Source organism: Delphinapterus leucas, chromosome 19, assembly GCF_059928025.1.
Source record: "Delphinapterus leucas isolate spDelLeu-1000000601 "Yukka" chromosome 19, BTC_Dleu_Yukka2, whole genome shotgun sequence".
NCBI classification, from domain to species: domain Eukaryota; kingdom Metazoa; phylum Chordata; class Mammalia; order Artiodactyla; family Monodontidae; genus Delphinapterus; species Delphinapterus leucas.
The window spans coordinates 47524766-47544876 of NC_143147.1; the positions used below are offsets into that span (position 1 = coordinate 47524766).

Sequence of the window (20111 nt, forward strand, 5' to 3'; positions counted from 1 at the left end):
AACGTGCTCTCAAAAGTTGGAGGTTTTTTACTCTAGTGCTCATGTTTAGTGTGGGAAACCAAGTCGTTTCTCCCAGCTTGGGCCGCGTGGGGTACGGGGAGGAGTGGATAGGAGAGGGAAACAGACGGACTGACTGACACAGCCAAACTAATAGCGCAGCTAAATGCGATTTGGAAGGCGAGGTCTCCCCGAATTAGTGCATGAATTTCCTATCGATCCGCCCGCGGTTCCATTCATCTCTGACAAGTCCCTCCGTGCACCCGCCTGGTTGCTCCGATGCCTCCCCTCTCACTCCCTACCCCTCCCCGTGCGGCTGCAGAGAAAAGGCCCACGTTCAGTGCCTCTCCCCCGTGTGGGTTCCCCTCTCAGGCGGAGCCCCTAGTCCGTCCCTCACTTAACTCCCCCGCACAGACGCCGGGTAAAGGGGCTCCCCCTCGCCACGTCGTGAGGAGGGGCTGGGGCCCTAAGGAAGGCCTGGGGGGAGGTGAGGCAGAACAGGAGGGGCCACACCCGAAGCCCCAGCTTCTGAGGGGATCCAGGGATTGCGCTCCGCCCAGCGCCCCAACAGGCCCTCGGGTGGCAACCTGCTCACTCGCTCTCCATTTTCCTCCCTCCCTCTCCCCAATCCGGGTTCGGAGAAGCGAGGAGGCGGTCGCCCCGCAGGAGCCCTATGTAAATCCTGGTGTTGGGTGGGGAGGGGGGGTAAGAGAAGAAGGGGAAATAAACCTCTTTGGCTGGAGTAGGGTCCGGGTGAGCAGATTTCCTTATCCGGGAATCGCAGGCGGGGCGGCCATTGGCTCCGAGGATCACGTGGGCCCCTAACTTTGTTCACTTGACAGTAAGTAGGAGGGCTTTCGGAAACAGGAAAACGAGTCAGGGGTCGGAATAAATTTTAGTATATTTTGTGGACAATTCCCAGAAATTAATGGCTATGAGTTCTTTTTTGATCAACTCAAACTATGTCGACCCCAAGTTCCCTCCGTGCGAGGAATATTCACAGAGCGATTACCTACCCAGCGACCACTCGCCGGGGTACTACGCCGGCGGCCAGAGGCGAGAGAGCAGCTTCCAGCCGGAGGCGGGCTTCGCGCGGCGCTCCGCGTGCACCGTGCAGCGCTACGCGGCCTGCCGGGACCCTGGGCCCCCGCCGCCTCCGCCGCCGCCCCCGCCGCCCCCGCCACCGCCCGGGCTGTCCCCTCGGGCTCCCGCTCCGCCGCCCTCTGGGGCCCTCCTCCCGGAGCCCGGCCAGCGCTGCAAGGCGGTCAGCAGCAGCCCCCCGCCGCCTCCCTGCGCTCAGAACCCCCTGCACCCCAGCCCGTCCCACTCCGCGTGCAAAGAGCCCGTCGTCTACCCCTGGATGCGCAAAGTTCACGTGAGCACGGGTGAGTGCGTGGGCACCCCCTTCCCCCTCCCACCCCCGGCGCTTTACACCAAAGGGACCTCGAGGCATTGGGGGGGGGGAGCTAGGGGAAGCCAATTGTCCCCGCTATAAACTCGCCATTGCCGGAGATTTACGGTCGCCTGTTTTCAGAGCCACATAATTACATCCCCCATAAATTTTTATGGCCTGGTGGGCCCCGCGCCTTTGAAGTCGGTTCCCCATCCTCTTTGCCATTCTCACCAGCGACTTTTTCGCCAGGGAGATGCAGTCTCAGTGAAATTGGAAATTGGGGAGGGGTGTAAGGGGGGGAGGAGAAGGGGGAGGAGGTAATCTGTATTTAAGCTGAGAGTTGAGTCAACTCCCTGTATTTTTTTTTTCCTTTCTTTCCTATAGTCTGGCTCCTTGGCTTGAGAAATGGGCAAAAGTTTTTACTGGGGGCAGGCACTGCTTGGAATCTGAGCAGAGAGGGTGGGAACTAACAGAAGAAAGGTTTAATGAAGCCCCCTCCCTCTTTCACCCCTCATTCTCCCATCCCGGGCCCCAGGCCACGTGCGGGGAGAGAGGAGCGATTAAAACCTTGTGAAGATTCCTCACTCCCCCCGACACCCAAACAACAACGTCGTGACCACACAATCCTCCAAAACTTGGAGGTCTCTTTCTCTTCCTGGGGTCCCGCTTTCTCTTTCATCCCCACCCCCTCTGGAGGAAGAAGAGGTGGCGGGAGAGGGAGGGAGGGAGATACTGTGTTAGCTGGAAGAAAGGGCTCTCCCTCCTCCCTTTCGGGGCAATAAAACTTTCTCTTTCTCCCTCTCTTTGTGTGTGTCCAGTAAATCCCAATTACGCCGGCGGGGAGCCCAAGCGCTCTCGGACCGCCTACACTCGCCAGCAGGTCTTGGAGCTGGAGAAAGAATTTCACTACAACCGCTACCTGACGCGGCGCCGGAGGGTGGAGATCGCCCACGCTCTCTGCCTCTCTGAACGCCAGATTAAGATTTGGTTCCAGAACCGGCGAATGAAGTGGAAAAAAGACCACAAGTTGCCCAACACCAAGATCCGCTCGGGTGGCACCGCAGGCGCAGCCGGAGGGCCCCCTGGCCGGCCCAACGGAGGCCCCCCCGCGCTCTAGTGTCCCCCACGTGGGAGCCGCGAACCTCGGGGCGGGGGTGGGTTGCGAGTGCGGGGGGTGGGCGGTTGGGGGAGACGCGGGAGGGGACCCTGAGGCCTGGGTCCGAAAAAGCCTACCTGCCCTCCCCCCACTTTGTCTATTTACACGAATAAATGCAGAGGAGGGGGGAGGGGAAGCTTTATTTATAGAAATGACAATATGGAGCCAGGCGAGGCCCCCCAGAAGCAAGGTTCAAGTCTCTTGCTTTCTTCCTTAAAAAAAAGAAGAAGGAAGAAAGAAAAAGACAGAAAGAGAAATAGGAGGAGGCTGCACTCCTCATTTTCAGCTTTGGTGAAGATGGATCCACGTTTCATCTTTAATCACGCCAGGCCCAGGCCCATCTGTCTTGTTTACTCTGCCGAGGAGAGGACGGGCCTCGGTGGCGACCATTACCTCGACACCCCGCTAACAAATGAGGCCCGGCTCGGCCGCCGCCGCCGCCTCTGCTGCTGCCGCTGCTGGAAGACAGTCTGGATATTTTTTCTTTGTCCCCCATTCCTGAAACCCAGCGAAAGCATCCTCTGACTGCCAGATAGCGCAGTGTTTTGGCCACGGTAACAAACACACGCACACAACCTCTCTCCCCCTCCGTGCCCGTTCACGGGGACGCTGGCGGCTCACCCCCTTCCACTGCGGGGCTGGGGTAGGGACCACAGGAAGGGGACAAGTGGAGGCCGGCGGGGGGATGCGTGCCTCGGCTACGCAGAAGCAGGGCAGGGAAATTGAGTCCGAGAGAAAGAGAGGACCCAGAGACCAGGAGGGCCTTCCTCTGGAAGGTCAAGCCGTGTCTGCAGGGGTGAGGGGCCAGTTGCGTTCTGGGAGCTGGGCACAACCCTCTGGCCAATCTGGAGTTGTACAGTGGAGGCCTGTTCTAGACTGAAGTGAATGTGAAACTAGGAAATAAAATGCCCTTCCCACTTGGGAGATGAGGTTACAGAGACCTCTCCCATAGTTTATCATTGTTGCATTGATTATTATTATTATTATTATTAATTATTTTATGTCACGTGCGTCCTCTCTCCTATGCTCTTTCTGACATTCCAAACCAGGACCCTTCTTAGTTCTGGGGCTGCCTGAGTCTAGAACCCTTTGTTGGCGTGAAAATGTGTGTCCTGTACAGAGTGACAATAGAAATAAATGTTTGGTTTCTTGTGACCAGCACGGCGTGTTTTTGTTGAAACCTTGATGTAAAGATGCAGATAAATGCCTCCCAGAGTATATTTTAGGCACCCCAGTCCATTCGACTGCACATTTATGTGGTTGAGGAATTTTTTCAAAGGATCCGATGGGAATTTGTATCTCAGAGGACTCCAAATTGTGGTGGCTGGTTTGTTTTCCTTTTGGGGTGGGTGTGTTTTGTTTGGGGCTTTTAATTTTTCCCCTCTAGTCCAAAAATGGATTGAAAGGACTGGGAGGGCTGACTCCAATCCCTAATGGGGGGAAAATGTTTCATTGTAGAACACAAGAGGCTTAAGTATGACAAAGGCTTTCAAATAGTGATTTATTTGTCATAAGCAAATAAAATGCGGTTAAAGCTGTCTCCTTCTAGACAGACGGCTCTTTGCTTATTAAAGTTCCGAGAGAGGATTCTGAGCGGCTGGCTCTTTCCTCCATGCGTAAGAAGGTATCGTTTTCCTCTGAGGTGTTTAAGGCTTTAATGAGTCTAATTTTTTGCACAGATGTTTCTGGGTGTTTTCAGGTTTTCAGAGTATTTTTATATTACAAAGGAGCTAGCCGGTGCCATAGCTCAAACTCTGACAAGCAAATAGATAATCAAGAAGACAAATGGCCTCTTTTGTGAAGCCCTGCTCCTGTATTAATTTTCATTTTCTTTCTCATAGAAAGTATCGAAAGTATGACTGGGGACCAAATAGCTTTCTGTCTCTGAGGTCCCAGTCACCCCTAGAATGGAGTGGGGGAAGGGAGGGGTGCAGGTGACCCTCAGAAGCGCTGTCAGGCTTGGGCCGCTTTGGGGCTGAGCCCAAGAGAAGTTCTAAGGTCTGGGGGCTCCGGCCTCGGGGCTGTGGTCCGGTGGCGGCTCCGGGTACAGCCATCTCGCCTCCCACAAGCTCAGGGCTTGGGAGAGCAGATGCATTTAAAAGTCATTTTTCGGTCCCATCTCCCTTCAGAAAATAAAAATAACCAATTCCACCAGCGCGTTTTACTGTTATTTCTTTTGCATTCTTCCGGTGTGCAGCTTTCAGGCGTCTGAGGCTGGGTAGGGCCCGGGAGAGACTGGGCCGAGGTCCACCGCGCAGGAAGGGGCGTTTGAACGGCTCGTTTCAATGCTGCGGGGAGACTCGTAGCAAATCGCCCGGACCTGGAGGTTGAGAGTGGCGAGCTTTGTTTTCGGTGGAATCGCGGTGTGATGTTTAGCTGCCAAGGGGTGCGGCGGCCCTTCCCTTCTAGAGGGGAAAATAGTTCTTAAAAAGCATATGCCCCCCCCATGTCTCTATAGAACCAAATCAAAGCTGCTCTTAGGAAGGTATGAATAGAATAAAGAAGATTTCTATGGAGCTTAAAGTTCACAGCCATTCTGTGTAGACAAGAGCTAAGAAAAATGTGAGAATTATACAGAAAACCATTAATCACTTCTTTAAATACGTATCCTCTCTCCTTTGTTATTATTCAACAGCAAATCTCCGCAGACCGGCTGTTGGGGGAAAAAAGTGTTAGCCGCCACTCCCGGATCTGCAAGGGGGAAAAAATTTGGAACCATAAAGCTGAAAACTTTTTTCTCTCAGTTTGGAAGAAGCCGTTCGTCATGAATGGGATCCGCGGAGTTCAGGCGAGAGGAGGCGAGAGGCTCAAAGGTAACAAAGCCCCCGCCTGGGCTGGCTTTTTTTTTTTTTTAATCGTTTTATGAGCTCTTTTTACTAGGGAAAGAAGAAACACTCTCTCGCCTCCTTTTTCTTTTTCAACTATCTTTGCGGGGTTTTTATGGTGGACGGTTGGTCAGATTTGATGCCTTTTATGATGACAGATGCTTGGGTCAGGGACTGACACCTGGAGAGTGTTTGAATTGATTGGGACTGAGGTGTTAGGCACCAGAAAAAACCCAGAAAATGTTGTTTATGAGGCAGCTCAGAAGCGCTTTCTGGTTTTAGAAAATGCAGGAGGGCCTTGGGAGCCCCAGCATGTGTGTGTGTGTGTGTGTGTGTGTGTGTGTGTGTGTGTGTGTGTGTGTGTGTGTGTGTGTGTAGCGAGGTGAGGTGCACATGTGGCCCATGGGTTCCGTGACTCTGCTTGTCTACACTGGGGGCTGGTGTCCTACAGGTCTGTTTACCAGTGAGCAGTTGTCACTGCCACCTCCTGGAAAAATGGAATGCCCCAACCTCAGAGCGGGGTATAGGTGAATGTCTTCAGTTTTTCTTTTTGTGTCTAGGTTGGGATTCTAGACAAATATTTGCAACTCTCTGGAGCAGGAAACTGTTCTGTTCACAGGCAAGGTTCGTTGATGCCGGAATCTTCCTCTTCTTCCACTTTGCTCCCTTCCTTTTTCCTGGAGGCTCAGAGTTTAGTTTGCTTTCCTTTTGCTCTCTTGGTCTGGGGTCTCTGTTCTCCCCTCTGGGGCCCTGCTTCTGAAGGTGAGGGAGCCAGTGGGCTCTGCCTCAGACCAGAATGTGCTGGCCTTTTTTCCCTGGGGCTCACTGAGGCTTTGGAAGTAGGAGGCTGGCAGGAGAGAGAGTTCATGGAGAGGCCACGTTTTCTAGGCGATTAGCTCAGTATTAGAACCACAAAATGACCTCGGAAGCCCCTTGACCTCTCTGAGACTGGACATTGTGTTGGCTCTTGCCTCCTGCCCAGAAGGGAAAGTCACACCTCCGCAGGGAGGGGTCCTTGGGCTGTTGTATGTCCCATCTTCTCCACCCCCCACCAGCCCCCCCCAACCCCTTCTTTGCTATCTTGAAATTTCTGGATTGTTTTTCTGTTACTGTCCATTGGGGAAAAAAGGAACAAAAAAATTTTTTAGCTCGTGTGGGGGAGGGAAGTAGGGTGCTGGTCTCTCTCTGTGCAGAGCTCCTTCCCTCAGGCAGACTCACCCTGCCATCCATGTCCAGTTCATCCCTCCTTCTTTCCTGTTTTGTTGGAGGGAGCTGAGGGAAGAAAGACAAAGGGAAGCAGATATGAGCGGTCCAAGGGCTTCAGAGGGCTAGGGGGACAAACCCCTGGGTCCTAAGGAGACACAGGGCCCCCATTGTGGTTACTGTCTCTCGAGGTCTGTTATCCAAATCCACAAAATCTTAACCCATTTTCTGAAGTCCCTTTGTTTAGGAAGCTATTTCTATAATCACTCTCACCCCTTCCCCACTCCCCAATCCCACCCCAGCTACTCACAGAGCCCACGGGGTACCTCCCCACCAGAGGAGCAAGAGAGATGGGAGAAGGGTCAGTGCAGGCTGTTCTGACCATTGCCAGGGACAGCTGTGCCATGTTAACCAAAGTTTCCAGCAACTTTCGAGAGATGTATGGAGGATTTGCTAAGAAGTGAACACTGAACACAGAGCCTTTTCAAATCTATATTCTACTTGCTGTATCTTAAAAATCTACACCAGCAGCCATCCTCTTAGGAGGGGATAGAGACAGATAGACACACAGACAGACTCCAGCTGGGAAGAAGGAAGTGTTCCCTTGAGTTAAGACTAGGAGAGAAAGAAACTTGCTGGGATGTATGTGGGGTGTTGGTTTGCGTTTTGTAAATTGTCTCCTATGTCTTGGGGACTGTCTCAGGCAAGAAATAACTGGTGTTGGTTGGTATCCTCTCCTTTGTCCCTGGGAGGTTTAATAAATGCAGGAGCTGGAGGCCTTGGTAAGAAAAGAGAGCGAGCAGAAAGGCAAGCTGGACTGCTCCTGGGATGAAAATATTTGGGGCGATGTACACCCATAACTCATAAGGGCAGATAACCAGTTGTGAGCCCTCTATAGGCTCAGGTGATAAAGATCTAGTCACCTGAGTCTTTACAACCTGCTTTCTGCAATGTGAGGATTAGAGGTCCACCAAAGGGAAAGAGGAGGAAAACAATGGGAAGAGAAGGTTGGGGTTCCTTTGAGCCCCACAGGTGGGAACTGAGGGACCTTCCCCCTCCCTCACTCCCAGACCCCAACCTCTGCAGAGCTGAGTGCTGCGGGCATGCTCCCCAGCCCCTTGGGCTCACCTTCTACAATTCTAGCGGCCACCTCTATCCTCCGAATCTTTGGACCTCTCTTCCTCCAGTTCCTGGGCCCTCACCACCCTCGCTCCTACTTGCACCGGTCTGGGCAGAGTAGGGCTGCCGGGTCCTGCCAGAGCCTGTCGCCGCCGGGGCAGCCCTAGCGCCCGTGGTGGGTCTCCCTGGGAAGCGGCGGCCCGGGAGGGGGGGTCTGGTTGGAAAGCGGAGTTGGGAAGTTTCCCAGCGTGAGTTGAGCGCTGACGGATTTGTGATCGGCCATAAAACAGGCGCGTTCAGATTCGTAAATCAATCTCGCCTTTCTCACAGTATAAACGTTCGCTTTATCGGCAGCAAGAAAGCACTCTGCTCACGCCCGGGCGCTTGTTTATTTGAACATGGACATTCCCAGGATCCGAAGAGTGTGGGCATTTTAATAGAACCTGCCCGGCGTGCCTTCGTGTCACCGGCTTTTCTTTTGCTCGTCCTTAAAAATAATTTCTCCGTTTCAGAGATTGCTGTCTTCCCATGCTCCAGCATATTCTCTCTCCTCTTTTCTCTCCCCCACCCCCTCACTCCCCACGCCCTAGTATTTTTCTTTTAGACTTTAGTGGACTGCTTTCCTTTGGGGGACCAGTTTTAATGGATTTCTGGCCAGGACCATGCAGGGAGTTGCCCTCATGGGAGCCGGGCGCGGGGCTGAATTCAATACCAGCCTGGGTTTTGTATCTGCACAATCAAAGCCGACCACCCCCCTACAGAGCCCAGGCCCGCCGGCGCCCCCACCCGAGGGCTGGGAGAGGGATTCTGAAGGGACCAGGCCGGCCCAGTGCCCGAGGCAGGGGCTGCGCTGCCGCTACCGCTGGACCGGACACCACCCGGGGGTGGCGGTTTCTTCGGGGGTGGTTAGGGCACCTGGGTCCTCAACCTTCTCCCCATCCAGTCGCTTTTGGTTCAGACCCCTCCAAACAAACCGCTGACGGCCCCTGGGCCCCATGCCCCCCCCTCCCCAAAGCACGTCTGTTCTTCCCAGTCCACCAACCGCTGCCGCTGCCCCAGAGCTGCTGAAGATAAGGCTGGGAGTGTGAGCAAGGGGGTCCTTCAGGAATGTCTTCCCTGCTTCCCTTTGCAACCCCATCCCGCACCGTGGCCAAATACTCCGGTTCTGGGATTCTGGTCGTAACTGGTCTGCTTCTTCTGGCGCCAAGCTGTATGTGAAGGTTTGGGGGCATGTTTTGTTTTGTTTTGTTTTGTTCATATCTGAGATGAAGAAGTCTGCGGTACATTTCTCTCTCTAGGCCAAGGGACTGGATTTCTCCTATCATCACCAGTGTTTAACACTTTAATATGCAATCCCCTCATCTTTTTCCTATTGATCTGTCTCCATTGTCTGCTGCTTGGAAGCAAGGGGTACTAACACCTGGGAAATGGGGACAGGGCTGTCAGGCCAACTTCAAAGCCTCTTGCTTCCCTTTCCCTCTCCTCCCCTCCAGTTCAAATCTCCAGCTGTCTTCACTGGTGTGTTGGGGGGTGGGGAAGGGTGAGACAGGATGTGACATAGGTACAGAGAGACTGAGTGTCCACTTCTTTTGTGTAGGAAACTTAGTCCAGGTCTTTTGTCTCTAGAGCGTATTCTCAGTCAGTCAGTAGAATTTGGTTCCCTATAATAGTAACAACACAACGAAAACAAGTCCCCCTTGTGGTTACTCTCAACTCTGGAAGCTCCCGAGTCATCTCTTCACCCTGTCCCTTTTCTGCCCTTTCAAAAGGTACCACAAAAGATCTTTTTAAAAAGAGAATTAAAGCCAGAAGCCCCATTCTTTATACATATACAATCTGGACTTATGAAATGCTTCTTTTGAAGCTGGTCTCTTTAGAAATTTTGTTGGTTATTTAAGGAAGAGGGGGAGTGGGTCCCACTAAAATACCCTAGGAGTGGGGGAGAGAATAGAGTTGGGGGATGCAGAGAGAGGAACTGGTTGCTGAGAAATGCAGGGGCTTGGAGAAGGACTCTGCGCCCACCCCACCCCACCCCCCAGAAGCCCCTGAAGACTATTTCTGCACCTCCACGAACTAAGCAGAGCAGGAGGAGAAGGGAGAGAGGAGAGGTGGGCTGTGGGTAAGTGTGTGTTCTGGGGGGGGGCTGGTTAGGGACTGTAGATACAGCAGATACAGATGTGAATGTGGGAGAGAGAACTAGCTACTATTCCATTTGTGGGTTGGGGGGAACCTATTTTGCAGGAAAATTTCTCCTCCTGAAGGGGAAGGTCATAGTGGTCCTTTGAGCCTGAAATCGAAAGACCCCCTTCCCCCTCCTGGTCACGTGATTCATTAAATAATTAATGCCGAGGTTGCAGAATAGATATGTATTCGTCAGGAAAATCGCAGGCTCGGTCTCCCTGTTTCTGACGTGCAATTCAACTGTCCTTTGAAAAACAAGCCTGTACCCCGAGAAAAAAAAGAGAGGGGGAGAGAGAGGGAGAGAGAGAAAAAGAGAGGGAGGCAGCAATAAAACAGCCCCGCAGCCGGAGCCACACCGCGGGCTGGGGTATTGTAAGTAGAAGGGATTTCTCACTACCTACCGCGTCTTATATATCCATGTAAATTTATTGTTTGTTATTAATGTTATTGTCGTAAAATGTGACAAATAGCCATCTTCATTTCCTGCCATTTCTCTTCACATGGTCCTCTGTGTGTTTATACCCATTGAGGCATTGCATAGAGATTTTAGGAATATTCCTCTTCTCTATCTCTCTCCCTCTCCCTCTCCTCCAACCTTTTTCTTGATTTATAGCAATATGGGTGTCAGCTTCTCGGCCGGCATGCCAGCCATTGTGTGTGTGTGTGTGTGTGTGTGTGCGCGTGTGCGCGCGCGCATCTGCGTGTGTTTGTGAGTGAGTTGTGTTGTTTATGGCCATGTCTTCGATAAATCATTTCTCACAGAAAATGATGTGGAAGCTGAGCTATTTCTGTGGCCGGGAAAGAGTCACTCTCGGAGGCACTTCCTCTCTCTCTGCTCTGTTCCCAGAAGTTGGTTACTTCAGACGATTTTCAGTAATATATCAGCAGTTAATATGAAAGCTCTATAGCTGGAGGTCTTAAATTGCAGTATCTGTGATTATCAGTTAAGGTGAGATCTGTATAAATTTGGTAAACCAGAAATGCCTCATTGGCATATAAACCCAGTCAAAGACCACGATCTAATATAAAAATTATGTTTGTGAGCCTGATAGAGCCAACATTCCTGCAGCAGCAGACAGAGCTTCATTTTTCAGCGGTTCCCCTCCAGGAGTCTGGTTGCTCTGACGCCGGCTGGGGGTAAAGAACCCAACTCTGAAGGCAGAAGGAACCTGGGGGCAAGAGAGGTGGAGGCAGGGGAAAAAATTACTGAAGTTGAAGGCAAAGATTTTTGTAGTCGAGGGGGACCAAGTAGATCCTTTGCAACTGGAGGGGGCTGGAGGGATTCAGTTATAGTATTAAAGCTTAACCCGTAGGACTGATGTATTGAATATATGACAGGGAGCTGAGGGTGGGGAAGGAGCTACCCAAACTGGGGGAGATAATGGAGGCAGAGGCTGAAGGGCAGGGAGGGAAGCTGAAAGCTCTGGCTTCCCACCCTCCTGTCTAACAAAACAAGGAAGTGAATTCACACCCTGGTAGCCTTCCTTCGACCTCCTGAAACAAAGAAAGTTTCCTCAGCAGTGAGGGACTATGTGTGTCTGGGGCTGAAGGAGGGAGAAGTTCTCTAAGTTGTTCTAGAAAAGAAATGTTCCAGGAATCAGGTGGTCTCAGAAAGTTGGAGAGTGTTTCAGGACATGGGGTGTGTTCCTCTCACTAAACCTCCAACCAAAAAGGGAGCAAATGGGGTACAGATTGGGAGGGGGAGAGCTGGTAACTTTCCCCTCTGATTTCATAGGGAGGTCTCAGTACCTCCCCAGTAGGGAAGGGTCTGCTGGTAGAGAGCAAAGCCAGAGGCGGCTTTTGGGGATATTATGCGCTGCGCCCCAAAGTTGTTATGGATGAGGGACAGAGCCTTTGCCAAGTTCAGTCGGGGCTGCTAGCTTCTCCTTCCCTGCTTGGAGCCTGGCCAACTGACTTTATAGCCACTATTATCTGTGATACTTAACTCTGCCTGCTGGTGTAAACCTTTGAGCAGGAAAATTAGTGATGCCGCGCCCAGGTGTTAATTATTCACGGCATCAGCTGTGTCCTGGAGTGGTGGCTTAGGCCCCAGTGCTGGCATCCAGGAGCTCACTCCCACGCTCTGCTCCAAGTGGGCGCTGAGCCCTCTTCTTGTTAACAGGCAGCTTTTAGGGTGGGTGGTAGGTGAGGCCTCCTAATTTGGGAGTCTGGGTTGAAAAGGGTTTAGGGAGAAAGAGAAGGAAAAGTCCAAGACCCTAGGCTGGGATGGGTGGGGACATTACCTGGCCTCGCTAAAAGGGCCTGGGGAGAGTCTGGATTCAGGGGCAGCTTTGACAGGGCTGGAGCTCACGGGGCAGGTGGGAAGGGTCAGAGGAGGCAGCAGAGAGACCTGAGGGATAGCGGGCTCCATACCCTTCAGGCCCCCCATCCTTGGGTGTTGAAGAATACCACACACACTCAGTGTGCGAAGCAAGGATTTCCTTCTCCCTCACCTGGAAAGTGAAGGGGGGTAAATGTGGAGAGGGTGAGTTCACCCCCAATCCAGTGCTCCAGAATTTAGGCCAAAGTCTTAGAATGCCGGAGAGAGGGGGAAAGGATTAACTCTTCACTGGAGAGGAAAAGGGACATGAAGGGTGGAATGGTGGGTGGTAGTAGCTTCTGAATTCAACCTGTTTTGGAGGATGGGGAATAGCAGGAGAAGGCTGAAGGATGTGCTCCTTGGGACAGGCCGGAGCCAGTGGGGAGAACTGGGAGCCAATCTCACAGGCCCCGGCCCCTGTGATTCCAACTCCTCCCCCCTTCTCCGTCTCCCCTCCTTCTGCTGCCTCTGCCTGTGACGTGGAGGCCTGGTCTCCCCGCTTTTCCTCTCCATTCTCTCAGCCCGGTCAGGTCTTTGTCTCTTCTGGCCCTTGGGATACCCCCTCCTCTTCCCTTTCCTCAACTCACACTCAGACTCTGCCCAGGAGACAAAAGCAGAGAGACCGTCCCTCTCCACCATTATCTTTTAGTCAATCGCTGGCCCCTTGCTAAATTTCCCTATGTGAGGCCTGATGCCCTCCATCCAGGCATATAGGCCTACCCTTCAAATCAGCAAGTTTTTTTTTTAATATATGCATTTGGTTCATTTAGCTACAATCACCCTGCTTCTTACCAGTTCTGCACACACACGCACCCCATTTGCTTTTTTGCTGTGCAGGAGATGGGATAGAATGTATTTGATGAAAGGGGCTTTAGGAAAGCCGCTGACTCTGTCTTCTCCCCAGACGCTGCTGGTGTCCACTTTCTGTATATAATTATAGTGTTTATCCCTGTGCCTTTAAGAAACTGGGCTGCTAATGCTTTAATGAGCACAGGAGTTAGATAGAAAGATGAGGAGAGAGAGGTTGAAGTAAAAAGAGAGGGCCCAGAGAGAGAGCAAGCAGCAGGATCCCTTTCTGAGGTGGGAAGTCAAGGCAGAGGCCAAGGAAAGGATGACAGAGAGAATGGAGACAAAGGCCACTCAGAGGGGCAGGGAGGCTGTCCTGGCAGAAGACATCCCACAACTTGGATGGGTATGCAAACACACTCACAAAACCAGAGTTAAGTGAGAAGGGAGGTGGAAAGGAAACCACTCACTTTGCCCCCTTCTTTGTAGAAGAAGATGTCTCCACGGCAGAAGGATGGGTTCCCCACCCCCGCCAGACAGGGTTCTGAGGCCAAGGGCTCCACACTGCCCAGAAGGGCAGCCTAATAAGTGAGGCCAGGAGTGACTTCCGGAGACACTCCTAAGTCCTTAGCAAGGCACAATTCAAATTCACTTAAGACAAAGAAGCAGAGTGTGAGAAGACAAAGGGACTGTGAGAAAGGGACAGAGACCACAGAGAAGGTTAGAAAAGGCAGAGAGAGAGAGAGAGAGAGAAAGGGAAAGGAAAGGAAAGGAAGGGAAAAGAGAAGAGAAGAGAGAAAAACAGAGACAGAAATGCAGAGAAAGACCCATCCCCTTGGAGGCGGGGGCGGGCGGGCACAGACTGAGGAGAGGGCTGTAGGGTCTGGAAGTTCCTCCAGACTCTGTGCTTTCTTACCAGCAGCTGCCCAAAGCCGAGGCCATCCCAGAAACAAGGGGACTAGACGAGGCCCTGGGGGTGCTAAATCAGGTGTGAGGCAGCTGGGGCAGGAACTGAAGTGTCTGGAATGGCCAAGATGTCTTGGGCACTTCAAACTCCTCTTCCACCACCATCTTCAGTAACTTAAAGGTTGGAATCTCCCAAAACTGAATCCCTGGGGTGGGGTGGGGTTGGGTGGGTGGGCTGGTGGGTGGTGTCGGTCTCTCACACCCAGACCCAGGGAATCCTTCCTTGGCCTCTCTGCCGCTCCTGGATTTGGTCTCTTCTTTCCCTCTTCGGGGACAGGGAGAAGAAGTTGATCTTCCAGCAGCCTGAGAACTTTCCCTTTCACCTCCAATCCGCATCTCCTCCCTTGAACCCCACCCCCACCCCCGTCTGAACAAACGGATGCTACCCTCGCTTATCTCCTCCCTCCCCGATCTTTCTGGAAAGAAAAGAGAAAGTTCCCACCAGCCTAAGCAGCTTTAGACAACTCCAGGGAAAATGGAAAACGCAAACCTTTCTCGCCTCTCCAATCCTCCCATCACCCCCTGGCCGCCGCTGGGCTCCCTCCATCGCGCCCCCCATCCTCCTGTCCCGTCCTGCCCACAACGCTCTCCCTTCCCCTCCCTCCTCCGCCGAGCCGGACATATGGAACCCATTTCGCCGGTGACATTGAAGAGCCGCTGCGCGCCCGCCTTCCGCCATGGCGCCCCCGGCTCCCCGCGCCTCGCCTCGCGGTGCCCCCGGCAGACGCGGCTCCTCCCGCCCGGCCGCTCGGCCCGCTCGCGCAGCGAAACCGCGACCCAGCTCCGCGCCGGGCCCGCCCGCCTCCCGCAGCCCCACGCGGGCCGGCCGCGCGCCGCTTCGAGGGCCGAACAAAGCGGCGGCGGCGGCGGCGGCGGCGGACTGGGGGCGCGCTTCCGGGCCTCTCCCCGCGCCGGCCGGTGGGACTGAGATGCGGCCGGCCGCCCAGCCCCCGCTGGCGCCCCGGGATCCGGGCCCGGCCGGACCCCCGCCGCTGCCCGCGCCCTAGCGGAGCCGCACAGGTAGGTGTCGGTGCCGAGCGGGCGCCGGGCCGGGCTCCGGGTGGAGAGCGGGGGGTTGCCTGAAACCCCCGCCCCCGGGTCGGGAAGGAGGAGGATCGCAACATTGGAAGACAGAGATGGGGGCGAGTTAAAGAGGCGGTGCGGGCGGAGGGTGCGGGGAGGTGTGGAGGAATGTGGGGTGTGGACAGGACCCGGTTAGGGCCTGGGGAGCGCTCTCGCTAAGGAAGGGCTGCAGACGGTTGGTTTTCCGCTGGAGTTGGGAGCTTGGGGCTGTGCAGCAAATGTGAGGGGTATCTGCTGGGGTGGGGGCTGGCTGGGCCCTGCTCCCGCAGTCCAGTCGCCACCTATGGCCAGAACCTAATAGCACCTCGCGGGTTATTTGAAGCTGAAACTACAAGGGGTTGCGCTGAGGCCGGGTGTTAAACTGAGAAGGTAGGAGAGGGGGTGATTTATGGCTTCAGAGAAGATGTGTTTACTCCCTGCCTGCTCTGGAAACCAAAAACCAAAGAGAGCAGAGGCGGGAGAAGCCTCTCTCCTTGGAGTGGAAGGCAATGCCAGGTTGATTCGCTGGGATTTATTTTCCCAGATGTGGGGAGATGGTGGGAACTGTCCCTTTGCCGGGACAGAATGTGAGGTATAAGGAGAGTGTGAAAGCACACACACGTAGATGTGTTTTGTGTATTGTGTGAGTGCACATTGTGTTCGGGTTGGGGTTTGTTGGGTACAGCATCGCTTTACAAGTGAGCACACAGGGAGCCCGAGGGGGGACTCGGTGTTCTCAGGTCTTGGTACCCTGGCAAGGGGTAGCTCTGGATACACTTTGCCGCCTTGTGCCCTCGCCATGGAGTAGTGCTCCTTCAGCCTGTGCTTTCTTTCCTCCCACAGCCACGCGCAACAGCGCCCACCCGGCCTGGTCCCTGGCCCCTGTGTGCCATCTGCCCACGCTGCCTGATACTCACTTTGAACGTTTAACTTTGCCATGGGAGACTGAGGAATTAGTGAGCACAGCTGGGTGGGGAGGAGGAGGAGGAGAAGGGGAGGAGGGGAGGGGAGGGAGGAGGGGAGGGGAGGGAGGAGGGGAGGGGAGGGAGGGAGGGGAGGGGAGGGGGAGGGGAGAGGGGAGGAGGGGGAGAGGGGGGAGGAGGGGGAGAGGGGGGAGGAGGGGGAGGAGAGGAGGGGGAGGAGAGGAGGGGGAGGAGAGGAGGGGGAGGGGGAGGAGAGGAGGGGGAGGGGGAGAGGAGGGGGAGAGGAAGGGGAGGGGAGGGAGGAGGGGGGAGGGAGGAGAGAGAAGGGGGAGGGGAGGAGGGGAGGGGAGGGGAGGGAGGGGAGGGGAGGGGAGGGAGGGGAGGGGAGGGAGGGGGAGGGGAGGGGAGGGGAGGGGAGGGGAGGGGGAGGGGAGGGGGAGGAGGGGAGGGGAGGGGGAGGAGGGGAGGGGGAGGGGGAGGAGGGGAGGGGAGGGGGAGGAGGGGAGGGGAGGGGGAGGAGGGGAGGGGGAGGGGGAGGAGGGGAGGGGGAGGAGGGGAGGGGAGAAAAAGGCCTGCAGTGGTAGGGGATGTTGGTTTGAGGCTGGCTTGGGTTCCACCAGTACTGCTCAAACTCCCCCAAAGTCTCTGTTTGGGAGGGGACGGGTGAGCACAAAGGGGAACAGAGCAAAGGAGCCATGCAGGATGATGGAGGTGGGGAGAAAAATATTTTGACCCCCAGATAGTTATTTCCGCAGGCCAACTGGTGGCTCTTGCATTTCTGTCCAGACGCCGGCTTTCCCTGGAAATTGTTTTGCATTAAATTTTCTCAGCCGCAGAATTATCTTTCCTCGCCTCCAGCTAAACTTGCATTTTTCCACCAGACACTTGGGCCCCGCACCAATGAAATCTGAGAGGAAGCGGCTGGGCCCTAAGTGGCTGTAATTTAATTGATTTTATCATAAATCATCAACTTGATGAAGAACCCGAGGTTTCAGTGAAGTAAATTGATATTAATGGGAGTTTCTTGAAATGCAAACTCCCTGAATTGTTGGGGCATCTTGAGCAGGGGAGGTAGATTACATGTGTCCCAAGAGCAGAGAGCCTGGACCTGGAGCCCAGCACAGCTTTAGGGGGTCGGGAAAGCAAGCTGTGAGGGGCAGCTGCAGGCAGACCAATTTCTATAGGGGAGAAGGCAGAGAATGGAACTTTGTTGGGGAAGGAGCAGAGTCTGATTCCATGAACCCTGCTGGCAGTCTTGGGAATGCTGGTCTCCCAGTTGAGGGAGGCAGTTGGGGAAGCTGGTAGGTGTGTGGGCAGTGTTGGGGGTTGGTCGGGTGAGAAGGCCAGGCTGGTACAATGGGTGCATTGATTCCTGGTTAAAAATTGTCAGGTTTAAGCCTTCCTCTTCTAATTACACAAATTAATTATTTACTGCTCAGGTTGCTGTATCCAAAAATAGCACTTTTGATTTGAAGAATAACCCATCCCTGACACAGAAGAGCAGTAAAAACCAGTGCACCAGCCTCTGAGGGGACAAGGAGGACCAGGAGTGTGGCTGGTACCCAGTTGCGAGGGTGTAAGCATTGAACTCCTGAGAGGAAATAGTCTGCCTTTGGCCAAGATGGTGCCCATTATTGTCTGAACTTAGTTTATTACTGCTTATTGTCACTCACTTTTACATCAGTACACAAAGAACCACAAACTGTCAGCCCAAAAAAGGGACCTTGGAAGATCATTTAGCCCAAGCCCTCCCCTCCACACAGGATCTGGCTTTACAGAAGGGGACAAGTGAGGCCCAATGAATTCTCTGCTTCAGAGCACATAGCCAATCTGGACCACCTAGAATCCAAGCCTCCTGACTTCCAAGCCTATCCCAAGTATGACTTTAGACAAACCATTTCCTGGCTCTGGACCTCAGTTTCTCTATCGTTGACAATGGCAGGGTTGGACAGGACACTCCCTGAGTTCTTTCCAGTTCTGACCTTGAGTAACTCTCTAGTGCTTGGGAGCAGCTCCCTTTTGTGTCCTGGAGTTCTGTGGGCATCTGAGTATAGGTCACTGCATGCATATTTGCAATATACAGGGAGTTTGCATATGCCCAGAGCAGTGCATGGTTACTCAGACTGGCTCTAAGAAATCCACTGGAATCTGGACCATTCCTCCTCCTGAAGATGTCCTTATTCTCAGCAGAGGAGAAGCCCAGGCCTAGAGCAATGGAGATGGAAGGCAGTGGGAGGGGCTAGCTGGGTGGGTTGGGCCAGGATTGGCATTTGGAGGGGGTGCTAAGGAAGGAGGGGCTCAGCCTCTCAGAGCAAGGCACTTTCCCCTCCAGGCATGGGAGCTGAGGCTGGAGTTGTTGGCAGTATAGCCCAGGGACTGATTTGTGGTTTCAGAATTTAGATTCTATGACAGCAGGCCACCACCACCACTACTTCCAGCCTGATCCTGACCCCTGGGCCTTTGGGTCCCCTCTTCTTGGGAGAGGACACACGCAGGCTACCACAGCACTATACCAGGTCTCCTCCCAGGGCAGCCAGGACAGAAAGCCTGCAAGGTGGATGACCCCTGTCCTATTCTTGCTCTTATTTTCCATCTCTTCTCCTAACTGGGAAAAAATAAAATAAGATTCAAAAGAGATGGGGGCTTCTCAGAAGTTGCATGGTTGTGAGAAGGGAGATTTCTTGTAGGATCAGGGATATGAGGAGGCCAGCAGAGGAGGAGAGGCTTCCAGGTTGCCTTGGGAAGTGCGGTCAAGGATATGAATTCTGGTGGAGAAAGTTGGAAGAGATAAGAAACAAATTCATCTTTGGGGTTCTGGGGATCAGAGTCTCTGGCCAGATAATCCATTTCTTAGAGCCTCACCCCAAACCCTATTTGAGAGAGAGAGAAAGAAAAAACCAAAAGGGCCGGCAGGCCCAGATTCTGGCCCTATCCCATTCTGACTTTTTATATTCGGAGGCAATTCGGAAGGCCTTCTCCTGATTGGTCATTAATCCGGTGAGTTATTGTCTGCTAAACAGAGGTCACTGGGAGAGACATCCAATCTGTCAGGAGAGACCTGCGCAGTCCCTTGCAGCGGGCTGCGTCCTGTTCCTCTCTTGTCTGCTTCTCTGTTCCTTCCCCAGCAAACCCCACCCCCACCCCCACTCCTACCCCTCCCCAAGCTGTCCAAGATTCTCCCCTCTCCTTCTTGCCTTCTCCACTCTGCCCACCTTTGTCTCGACATCCGCCCAGGGTGGGGTTTGCCAGGGCAGGACAGAGCTTCTAGATGAGGCGGGACCCCCAATTCAGTCGGGCTCATTCCCATCCAGGCGCCGCCAGCTCCCAACTCCCGACTTGGTCTTAAGCACCATCAGCCCCTGGCGCGGCCTCCTTGGTCACCGAGCAGACTTTGCAAACCCTCGTGGCTGCCCTGTTTTGTCCTGCCTCCTTTTTGCGCTCCCACGCCTGGTGTGAGGGGAGAGTGCAGCTCGGATTTTTCTTCTCCAATCTTAGCGGCCGTTTTCTTCTTTCAATCTCAGCTTCTACTGAGCCGGGTCTACACGGGCCTCCGCCCAGGCGCGGAATCTTCTCGTTTCCTCATCCCCTTTGTTCCCTCCCGCTCGGGCATCTTAGAGAGGTGGGAGTTGGGGATCCAAATACCAAGAGCGATTTGCAGTAGCAATTCCCATTTTACAACACCCAGCTTGGAAATCTTTATTAATATTTAAAAGCGGTGGAGATTCGGGTGTGTGTGTGTGAACTTTTCACAACTCTGCCGCGGCCACAAAGTTGGGCAGTGAAGCTGGAAGAGTGTGGGACCGGGAACCCAGACAGGACCAGAAAGAAAGAGATCGCTAAAAGCCTTGCCGCCACCCCCTCCCCGACTCCCAGGTCCCGGCTTCTCAGGGAGCCCAGCGGGCCAGGCGAATTTGGGGCTCGCTGAGCTGGGGGCTTGGGGGAGGGGGGAATCCTTGGTCATCCCAAAGGCTGATATCAGAAATCGATTTTAAGGGAGCCAGCCAGTTTGTCCTTAGTGAGAGGAGAATTTTCGTTTGCTCTTTGATGGTTTTTTGGGGGAGAGACATGATCCCCCAAGGCCTTGAAGGATGGGCGCCCAGTGATCCCTCAAGGGGGTTTTGAGGGCCCGTCCCCGGTACTGGGTACAGATTAGGAATAGGGGAGGGGAGTGCGGGAGCGA

At 53.9% G+C, this 20111-nt stretch overlaps 1 protein-coding gene across 1 annotated transcript; it reads left to right on the top strand.

The window, feature by feature from the left end:
* Window positions 1-626: 626 nt before the first annotated feature.
* On the top strand, window positions 627-6427 carry HOXB4 (homeobox B4). The gene is made up of 2 exons (XM_022557998.2): window positions 627-1382; window positions 2209-6427. Exons 1-2 carry the CDS (start codon window positions 926-928, stop codon window positions 2505-2507), a joined length of 756 nt encoding a protein of 251 aa, XP_022413706.1. The 5' UTR covers window positions 627-925; the 3' UTR covers window positions 2508-6427.
* The last annotated feature ends 13684 nt before the right edge of the window (window positions 6428-20111 follow it).

Bases quoted from the DNA above. Each gene is read 5' to 3' on its own strand.
- HOXB4 (XM_022557998.2), top strand. From the start codon at position 926: ATGGCTATGAGTTCTTTTTTGATCAACTCAAACTATGTCGACCCCAAG. The intron at 1,383-2,208 runs GTGAGTGCGTGG...GTGTGTGTCCAG, and splicing joins CAAAGTTCACGTGAGCACGG to TAAATCCCAATTACGCCGGC.